At 41.2% G+C, this 11,261-nt stretch overlaps 1 protein-coding gene across 1 annotated transcript; it reads left to right on the forward strand.

Moving 5' to 3' along the window:
- Positions 1–322: 322 nt before the first annotated feature.
- Positions 323–10,309, forward strand: LOC127454196 (ankyrin repeat domain-containing protein 34A-like). Its single transcript, XM_051721239.1, has 2 exons — positions 323–447; positions 5,459–10,309. Exon 2 carries the CDS (start codon positions 5,550–5,552, stop codon positions 7,119–7,121), a length of 1,572 nt encoding a protein of 523 aa, XP_051577199.1. The 5' UTR covers positions 323–447; positions 5,459–5,549; the 3' UTR covers positions 7,122–10,309.
- Positions 10,310–11,261: the final 952 nt, after the last annotated feature.

Genomic DNA, 11,261 nt, shown 5'->3' on the forward strand with positions numbered 1-11,261 from the left:
ATATATATGTGTATATACATATATACAGTATACTATATACACATACTATATAATGTAAAATATAAATGTTATGATTCCCTCCAGCAAATCTATATCAGCACACCATCATGATACACACACTGGGGTGTAAGGAAAAAAAAAAGAGAAAGAATACTTCAATTAAAATAACAAAAGTTCCCCCCTGATGGAAAGCAGAGATGCTCATGAGCGTGCGAGCAGTCAGTCAGTGGTTTGTTCCGTAAAACTGGACCTCAGTGAGTCTGTGCGGGATCGTGGGAGACTCGCATCAGCTCACTGCCCACTTCACGCCCCCACAGAGTCTCCCAAACTCTCGGTCGCAGGAGGAGAGATGATGTGGGGGATGTAAGACACGGGGATCGGCAGACAGCAGCTGGATTCTCGGGCGAAAATCACCCGCTCTGATGGAGTGAAGACAGAAGATTGAAGGTGAGACTGTTTTGGGATACTCTCCTGCAAGTGTTTCTCTTCAACTGTGGGCCATATTTATATTTAAGTTCTTTAATTGCTATATTTATTATAACTCAGCTCAGGCTATATAAAGATAGTGGATACTAACGTTCTCAGCTGAGCATCAATGCTCAGAATTAGAAGCAGAAGTCCTATATCTTTTTAAATAATATCGTAACACTTTCTTACACTGTCTTTTTAACATTTACATTTAACCTCATTTTTACAGAGCAATGTTGTTAGATGTTGTGTACCATGCAAGCGAATATAAAACCTGGAATGGTGTCGCCATGTGATGAAGGAGCTGCTCATTTTAGATGTGAATTTTTCGAGCTGAAGCAGTGGAGGAATGATGTCCATGTGGTTGCAGCTGTTCGCTTTATAGTCATTGCGGTGTAAACAGCATGCACCGCAATTCGGATTCTTCTGAATATTGTCTGGTGGTAATTCATTGAGGTTCTTCTGAACGGGAAAGCTGGTCACTGAAGATTTAGTTGACGTTAGAAGGAGAACAGAATGTTTTTGCCAACAAATGTGTTGCTATAATATCCGTTCTCTCATTTTGCGTTACAAAAACTTGAATCATAACCATTTTATGTGGCATTTGGTGAACGTAAATCTGCTATAACAGATGTTTAAGTGTGTATGTGTGGTACTGGGAAGTTCACTCGTGGACACAAGCTTTGCGTCAGTCAGAGAGCTGACGTGAATATACACCAAATTTGATGCTTTGAGACTAAAAATAGTCGTGTAGCTCGATATATTTGCAGCTGGCATGTAACACAGGACAAATGTAAGCTTATGTAACTGGCTGGTTTGCTTCTAAGTTCCGTTTTCCGAGTTCAGTAAGATCAGCACCATGGACAGCGACACGACATGTATTTTCACAAAATTCTTTGCCTTTACTGTTCAGTATCTTTTTAGACACCGTGCCAAGTTAAAAAGAACTTTAAAAAAGCATCTGTTCTTTTCGTTATTCTTTCGTCTAGCTATTTTTCAGCGCAAGAACACTTTTGGTCTGAACGGCCCCTTGTCTTAATGGATCTAATTAAATTAGCTGTAAATTTGAATTATTTTTCCAGTAAAAGAAAAATATGGTGACAAACAGGTTTTTCATGACTTTTCAGTATTGAAAAATATTTCAAACAGTCAAGAAACCCCATTTAAAAAGCATTATTCTATAACCTTTTATTAAATAATATGAAATGGTTTGTCAATTGTCTGAAAAAACCTTGTCTCCTTCATCTGGTACACCACTTAGATGACATTTACGGTAATTTATCTGTTTATTTTGTACTCATTTGGTTTTCTCAGGTCAAGCATTGGCATGTGTGAAATGAATGAAAACTGAACTGTATTGAAAATTTCAATATTTTGTCATTTGGAAAGTCACATTCTCAACTCTGTAAAATCACCAAACACTCAGTCTAGTTGAGTCAAGTGGTTTTGTTGTTATTCACCTCATTACAGACCAAGTGAGAGAGAAAAACAAACTGTACTCCACCAGAACCTAGCACAACATGTGCAAAGCAATGAAAATGACAACTGACCATAAACATGTAAACAAGAAACAAGAAACATGAAGAGCAATAAATGCAGTTCAGATGACATGTCAGGTATGCTAAGGAAATTTAGTATGAAGGAGATAATCTCATTGCCCCTCTGCAGGATGGTTCTCTTTGAAGCTGCCAATATGAGTGATGAATTGCTTCAGTGGTTCTGATGTGACTGGGTCACAGGGTCATCAGTGCACTGCTGATAGATTCTGTTCTCCCAGCTGCTGTAAAAGTGATTGCACCTGCCTAGATCTGTGTGATTTAATGAGGCAAAGAGCGGCTCAAAGGCACCACATAGCTCTTGGAAAGGGTGGGGGGTATTAATGCCTGACTGCAAAGCCCCTTTTGGTCACAGGCCCCCTATCACACAACCTCCAATGCAGGCTTGAGTCTCACACGGCTGTTACATAAAAGTGAAAGCCAGGCGATGGGGGTTCTCAGAGGCGTGAGAATGAAGACATGATATTCATTTCCATCATCTGTCTGGAGAGCAGAGAGAATTAGATATGATTCATCCCTACAAGACAGCGCAGTGTGCCATCTCACTCCTTCAGTGTGGTACTAACACGCAGACCCTCTGCAAGTGTTTCTCGACATGCTGCAAATTTGGTGAGTTTATTTTGGTGTTATTAACGTCAAACAGATCTCCATTCACCTTACTGATGTCTACACACACACACACACACACACACACACACACACACACACACTCACTCATGCACATCCATAAGGAATGCTGGGAAAAGCAAAGAGTAGGGGAGTGACTGGGAGAAAAAAGATGGCAAGCTGTCTGTCCACACACCGAAGCCGATTTAATCTCTTTTATGTCTTAAGTGACAACATGTGTTTTGGAGTTTAGTACATAAGCAAAGAGTTACATCACAGAGGACATAGTGATTAAATCTGAACCATTTTTTTGCATCACCAAACAGAATTGCAAAAATAATGATTATTTTCAAACAGGTTTCTCGAACACTCCAAATGTTTGCCATTTTTAAGCGCATTTGTGAAAACTAGACTAAAGAAAATGCGAATCATTGCACGTTTCCATCCACTACATCTGTCACGGTCTCGGTGAGTCCGGCGGTTTGTTCCATTGTGTTTACGTTCTCTTCATGTGCTTCAGGTTCTGCTGGCAAGCGGAATCAGCATTTCCATGGGAACCCTTATTGTTTCCATGGGAACGCTGATCATGCCAACTTTCAGCTGGCGAGCGGCACCTGGCCGTTGTTTGTTTTCTGCCTATATTTACCCCACTCTGTTTCGTGTTCATTTCTAGATTGTTATTGTGTGTTTAGTTACTCACCACTCTCTCTCTGCCCTAGTCGGTCCTGTTGCGTGTTTTCTGTATTGGTTGCCAGTCTTCGCCGTAGTGCCCGGATTGTGGTTACCTTCCTGTTGGTTGCATTGCTCACCTTGACTCTTCACCTGAGAGTTCCTCATCGGTTATACTTATACACTACCACGACGCACTCACGCCAATGAACACACTATCCTCCAGAGGATTCCTCACAGATCTGCGCTCCACACTACCACAACGCACACAAGCCTACAAACACACCCTCCATCTCCACGCTGCAGTCGGTGCCGGGTCTCCATCATACTTCGCCAGCACAGCTGTGTTTGATTATTAATAAATTCTGTTACTTTGCCTCCGCACTTGGATCTCTGGTCTCATCTTTGACAACATCATACTATCCAATGGTGCTGACATGTGGTACCTGTTACTTTTCTCAGTGCTGGGTAGGATGGGCCAATCACAGTCGTTTATTGTCAGTGGATGAGTTTTTTTGAAAATGGTTTTATATGTAGGTCTGTTACCCACACAAAACTTTCGTATGAATTCAGAAAACATGAAATTTATCACGAGTCATATGTGAAGCCAGTGAAGATGTTAAATGCGCCCATAGAAATGATCAGTTGTTTTTTTCAGGGTGAGGAAAGAAGACAGGCATTTCAGATGAGCAGCTAAAATTTAAATTTTCTGAAAGGGTTGATGTTTTTCTGAAAAATGAACCCTAATGTTTTTCTGAATGTTTGATATGATGCACAGTGTAGAAATATTTAAAGAGTATGCAATGAATATAATTTTCTATTTATCTGTGCATTAATTTGAACTGTTATTATGCACTGTGTAATGTGTTGTAATTTGCACAATTTTGTTTTTGTATGGAAACCATGCAATTGATTGAGACAATGTTGCTATGTAAGGTTGTTCAGGATTCTCAAACAAACAGAGCAATGTTTTGATAGTGCTAAAGAGCCAGTTTTGGAGGAATTGAACCTACAAATGGTTATTTATTGTTGTCTCTGCATATTAAGCTGGGATTGGTTAAAAATTTGTAACATAAAAAATTGCACACTTTAGCTTTATGAAATACTGCCCTTTATTATGTCCTTGATACTCTCCTCACTAGAGCATTTAAACAGGCTGACCGTAAAGCACACATCAGGTCAACATACACACCTAGGTTTTGGGTAGGCTGTTCTCCAGAGAGATGATGCCTGTTCTAAGTCTTTGTGGCATATTTCCCCAGTGGAGAATGAGTCATCCATGCTGCCTGTGTGTATGACAGGAGATTAACCTCACCGTCTCAGATGCTGTAGACACTTAAAGATAGATTTTTGAGATTACACTTAAAAAACAAAAAAAAAACAAAAAAAAAACAGTGTATTCTCACTCTCTCCATGTTCCTTACCACCTCCCATAATAAGTATGCAAAAGTGGCACTCCTCTTGCATTCCTGGGCTGAGCTGGCTTTGATATCACAGAGAATTCCTTAAGAAGGCAGGCAGGAGGAGCAGCTCGGGTCTGTGGGTGTATCGTGTGATGCTGGAGGGATGTGAATTCTGCACAGCTCACACACATCTCAATGCTGCCATGGCTTCTCATTTCTCTGCTCCATATCAAATGAGCTCAGGGTCTTACTGCAGAGAAGTAGAAAGAATACGAATCAAATGATGTGTACAGGAGAGTAATGCTGAGTGTCCTGTTTCTGTTTTGACACAGTCATATTAGATTTTAGAGGAAAGCACATTTTCAGTGTGGATGATGCATCTATGCACTACAAGGTGTGAGACCAAAATAAACATCCTGAGACTCAGTAGAACATCTTGAATTAATCTTGAAGGTTTCTGCTTTCATATAACATCACCAGCATCAAGAGATACAACACCCTGACAACTCACTGTGACAATACCAGATCTACAGCCAACCAATAACCAAACCTATTTCATCCTCTCCTCCCTTGCTTGTGTAGCTCATGGATTAGTTTCTGTCTTAAAGAAGGTGGGGCTCCTTCCTTATGGTGCCTGTATCAATATGCCCTGTGACTTCGAGCTCATTGAATTTCAAATAAGTGAATCTGTGAATCGTAACACAGCTTCGGACTTTTGTAAATGTGCGTTGTGTCTTTTATTTATTTTTGTTCTAGGCTGACCAGAATCTGAGCTGGGATGTCCCGACAGTGCTGAGGAGGTGAGGGGTAGAGATTCTGCTAATCTAGAGGAGGAGAGTGAGACACCATGGGTGATGGAGGGGCCTTGCACACAGATGGCAATGCTCTTCTAAAGGCGGTGTTCCAGGGAAAACTCCGCCTTGCCCGCCTCCTCCTGGAGGGTGGAGCCTATATCAATGAAGGTAATGAGAAAGGGGAGACGCCTATTATAGCGGCCTGTCTGGCGAGATATGACGATATGCAGACCCAGCAGAGAATGGTTCGGTACCTGCTGGAAAAGCGGGCAGATCCAAACATCCCCGACAAATCAGGTCGGACTGCCTTGATGCATGCGTGTGCAGAACAGGCAGGTAAAGAGGTGGTGTCACTTCTGTTGGAGAATGGAGCTGATCCCAGTTTAAAAGACTATGGTGGGGCCTCTGCACTCGTACACGCCATCAATAAGGGCGACAGAGACACCCTCCAGGTCCTGCTGGATGCCTGCAAAGCCAAAGGCAGAGAGGTGATCATTATTACCACTGATACATCTCCCTCTGGCACTAAAAAGACAAAACAATATCTGAACTCCCCGCCGTCTCCAGGTGTGGTGGACAAAATCTCACCTACTTGCATGTCTCCGTCTGAGGTGGAGATCCATACCTCTGGCTTAGCTCCTAGTGAGGAGGAGACTATCTTCAGCTTCGCTGTGAGTTCAGCACTCCCACTACCCTCCAGCAGACCACAGGGTGAGAGGAGACCGCCACCACGCAAGCTTTTGAAAAGACTAAACTCTGAGCCCTGGGGCCTGGTGGCTCCCTCTGTACTTGCTGAAAGAGCTGAGCGGATGGAGGGGGATTTAGCCGAGGAGGATAAGTTGGTCTCTGAGATGAATGGGCTGTCAGTCACCGGTCCAGGCAGACCTCTTCTGTCCCGAAGGCACAGTATAGAGACCCATGACCCATCCTCTCCAAAGCTGATGGACCGGTCCTGTTCTGAGGACTGTGCAGCACTGTGTGGATCATCCTGGGCAGATAAAGTCCATCAACACCAGTCGCTGTATCGAAGAAACACAGCCCCTGAGACCCAGGGGAATGCAGCACAGGCATCGGCGGGCATTCGTGCACTGCCACACCCCAAACTCACCCGCATGGAACACTATGAGTCGGACACCCACCTATGCCCTGGTTCCATCCCTGGATCTCCAGATTCTGGGCGTGTTTCCGTGGAGCGCCGCAAGTACAATGCCTCTCCTCTGTCTCTGCTCACTAGCTCTTCCCGAGAATCTCTGGAAAGCATTCCCAACTCTGTGTCTCCCATCACGATGAGGCGACGCCCGCCAGGGCTGTTGGAACGGCGGGGATCAGGCACACTCCTCCTGGATCACATCTCCCACACGCGACCTGGGTTCCTCCCTCCTCTCAACGTCAACCCCCAGCGACCCATTCCTGATATCCGTGCTAATGGAAAACCCACTTCGCCCGTTCACTCTGGGAGCAAGATCTTGCTGCCAGTCGCCCCTTCTTCCCCAAAACGCGGGCCAGATTTCAAAATGAAAAAGAAACTGATGAGGAGACACTCAATGCAGACGGAGCAGATGAAGCAGCTTTCGACTTTCCGGGAAATCCTAACGGAAAAGGTGATGGAGATGAATGGCGACTGAGAGAAAGAGAAAAGGAGAGAGAGAGAGAGAGTTTGTGCTGGCCAAGAGGCCGTTTCATCTACATGTTCCTTGAGACACACCTGTTCTAGATTTATTTGGCTCCTTTAGAACATGCATTTTGAAATTAAAATCATCTCCAAATTCAGATCATGAAAATGGGTCACTTTTATTGATGGAGCCATTCTGATATTATTTGGATAATTCCTTACAATCCATACAAATCCAGAATATGTGAAGGAAAGATGGACCCATTTGTGTCAGTGGAATCTAATGCTGTTGATGTTTGAATCTGCTGCAATTCTCAGACGAGACCTCACAGATTCGGTGTTCTACAGGTTTCTCTGTGTATTAGCGCTGTTAGAGCTTTCAGCTTCTTTACTGTTGTAGCTCTGTGATGTAACATCCTGTGGAATAATTGGGAGGTTTAAGGTACTGTGGTTTTTTTTATTTTATTTTTTTTAATGAAATAACATGCAGAAAATGTCCCTATTACCTGTCAGATATCACTGAAATAGGTGCCATGAAATATCACACCTGTCTCTGAAACAGCCTTAGGCTCAGTAAACAGTGGGGGAAAAGTTGTCTGTGGGCCATGGAGAGATACTTTGTTTAGCTAATCAAAAGACTTTTTGCCTGTCAATCACTGCACATGTTTACAGGGCAGCCCATATATGCTTGAATAAGTGCCGGTACGATGTCTTGCTCCTGCGAAACGCAAAGGGTTGGAAGGAGAAATGCTCAGGGGGACAATCCTCCCTCCATCTGCTCCAACACAATGTCTCTAGTGTGTCTGTGTGTGTGCACGTGTCTAAGTGTGGAATTTTGGAAAGAGGGGGCATGTGGCTAATTCAACAGCTGGTCTGGTGGAAGTTCCAGAAAGGCTAAAATCGCTTGCAGCATATTTAATACTTCTAGTTTTCCATTCATGTAATCATATGGGAACACTATACTGTAAAAAGGCACCGTCCTTCAGATGAGACGTTAAACCGAGGTCTTGACTCTCTGTGGTCACTAAAAATACCAGGGCACTTCTTGCAAAAGAGTAGGGGTGTAACCCCGGTGTCCTTGCCAAATTCCCCCCATTGGCCCTTATCTATCATGGCCTCCTAATAATCCCCATCTATAAACTGGCTATATCACTCTACTCTCTCCTCTCCACCAACAGCTGGTGTGGTGAGCGTACTGGCGCACTATGGCTGCCGTCGCATCATCCAGGTGGATGCTGCACACTGGTGGTGGGTGAGGAGAGTCCCCTGTTCTGTATGTAAAGCACTTTGAGTGTAGTGTCAGAAAAGCGCTATGTAAATATAACATTCATTCATTCATTCATTCATTCATGTGTAGTTCAGAGCTCAAAAGTTTATTTCAGCCAAAAATAACTCGTTAGTAACTGATTAAATCAGGTTAAAATTTAAAGTTAAAATGTAATTAATAAAATGTAAATGTAATTTAAAATCTATTTATAGTTGATGAAAATAATATTATAGAAATTTAAATTTAAAATGTATTTTATTTATTTTGGGCTAATAGTTATACATTTTAGTCCTTGCACGAACTTTAATTTGTTAATGGCAAGCTTCCTGATTTTTTCACAGGATGTGCCCTAGTGAGGATTGGAGATGGCTGACTGCTAGGTATTCCTGTAACAAATGAAGTTTTAATTAACATTTTATTGCACAATGAATGTGCAGAAAATGTTTAAACTAGATAAATTTGAAGAGTGTTTTACAGAAATCAATACGTGATCTCTGATTTGATCGCATCATTAACAAAAAACTTTTAAATGCTTTTAATACAAAACAACATTGTACCTGTTAATTGTAATTCATGTTTCAGGGCTTTTGGATGGGTGCCTATCTTTCTTAAACCCTTAAAAACAAAACAAAGTGAAGTGCAATTCCTGAAACTCAAAATCCCAAAGACACTCTTTGAAACTCATCCAAAACCCATGCAGATCCACCCTGACCCATCTAAAGGGAGGGAAGAGAGAAACTCCTCTCATAACGCACACTCCCTCTGGGGACACAGAGCACAGATATTGTGTACATACTGTACAGAGTACATTTGTGTCTCATGTGTTTGAACGTGCAATATTATGTGCTGCCACAGCACTGGTTTCATATATAACTATTATTGTGAATGTGAATAATCACTCGGACACATGTCTGTGGAACATGCTGCGGTAAATAGTTTAGATGAGCTGGGAGCTCAGTTTACAATCTGAATCTCTGCACAAAATACATGAAAATGAATTTCCCTTAAGAGCTGCAGTGCACAATGTGTCCATGTCAAACACACAGTTCAACTCAAGCTTATGATGTGAGTGAATTTAATGCTTCTTGAGATGTTTTACAATTGATGTGAATTGTACTTAGTGTACTTTAAATGTATCATGAAAACAAAAAGAGGAATATTTTTTTATGCCTGTAGGGTTTTATTCTTGTTGTTTTTTATTTTTATTGAAATGAATTTTAATGTTTAATACTGAATTGTTGGTGGTGCAATTACACTTTGACAGTAGCGTGTGTGTTCTAGGATGTTTGTAGGAGATAAAGTATGAACAGAACTGAGCATAAGGAGCTCACTGACTACAGAAAGTTTTCTGAAATCGCCTGCAAAACGATTGTGATATAAACCAACAGTCTCCAGTTTAACTGACTGCCTAACAACCAGATCTTTGAAAGGAGGACGTTATCTGTGATTATATCGGCACTTTGTTATTCTGCAGTTATTACAGGAGTTGGGCACTTTTGCTGTGAATTCATTGGTTTTAGTGATTTTCCTATCTTCTTTTAACATACAGCGAGATAAGTCATGGGAGATGGATTTGTTTCTTAATATGTTTGTATCTAAATATCTAAAATATTTATTTCTAAGTATCTAAGTTCACATGACCTGCTGTACAAAACATCAATTTAAACTGAGCTGAAATTGTGTTAAGGTATACACACTTTACACAGAAGAGTCACAGTTACACTATCAATGCATCATTTAATGAATTGAGGATTAACCTTTTCTTGTTATTTTGTATGTTTAGTGTAATACACAGGTCAAATGTAGTAAGCCAAATAATTTTAAAAAGTATTAAATTATTTAAAAGTACACTTTGTGTTGGTATATTTTTGATAAATAGCAGGAGACTAATATTCTCTTCATGAGCTTTCATACTGATATGAGATATGGTTGTTTTAAATAAAGGCATGACCAAATCAACCCTCTTTCTTATACTATACTATACTATACTATACTATACTATACTATACTATACTTATCGTTTAAGTATAGTTAGTGACAGAGAGAGGGAGAGACATGCATGGCATGTTGCTGATATTGCTTTACTTGTACCTGATACAACCAAACAGACCATTCTGGACATGCATCATAAACAGTCGGAGAAGGAGAGGTTATCTTCATCCCTGGGGAATTGCTCTTCTCATCCAATATCAAAACCTCTTGCCATCTCATCTCTCCCCTGTTTGTTAGACACACAGCAGCATCACAGACGCATGAGAACACTTGTCCTGTAAAAACATTGTTCTGAAGCCACACCGAAGCACTGTCAAACACACAAACGACAGAAATGCACTTTGAGCCTCTGATCTTAAACTGAACTTAAAACATCAGCTAACATTAAAATGTTTCCCATACCAGTCCTGTGCTGTAAGTGCTTTTTTGAAATACCACCAATAAAATGTCCCTAGTACCTGACTGAAATCACGCCTGCCTCTGTAAAGAACAGAAAAGGATTAGGGGAGCGGTCCGCACTATTTTAACCAATCAGAAACGCTCTCTGCCAGTCAATCATTGGGATTGGTTTGCTGACATGACCATCTATTGATGGCAGGGTTTTGATGAGATGGCTTCAGTCGCTTGAATTGCTTGAAGTACATTTGAAAAGTAATGGTGATAATAAGCAGGTTGTGCTTGAAAGGAATGCATGTTTATTTGAAATTAAATTGATAGATGCAACATGCAGAAACAGTACCTTCCAACAGATTTTCACAAAATTTGGTTAGTCAAATACATCAGATAATTCTACATATTGCAGATTATATAAAATCCAAAATGAAAGAGTATTGTTAAATGCTCTTTAACCCTTAATCGCTGTCTGGGTCATTTTGTTTTGTTAATAAAAATGGT

Source organism: Myxocyprinus asiaticus, chromosome 16, assembly GCF_019703515.2.
Source record: "Myxocyprinus asiaticus isolate MX2 ecotype Aquarium Trade chromosome 16, UBuf_Myxa_2, whole genome shotgun sequence".
Classification (NCBI taxonomy): domain Eukaryota; kingdom Metazoa; phylum Chordata; class Actinopteri; order Cypriniformes; family Catostomidae; genus Myxocyprinus; species Myxocyprinus asiaticus.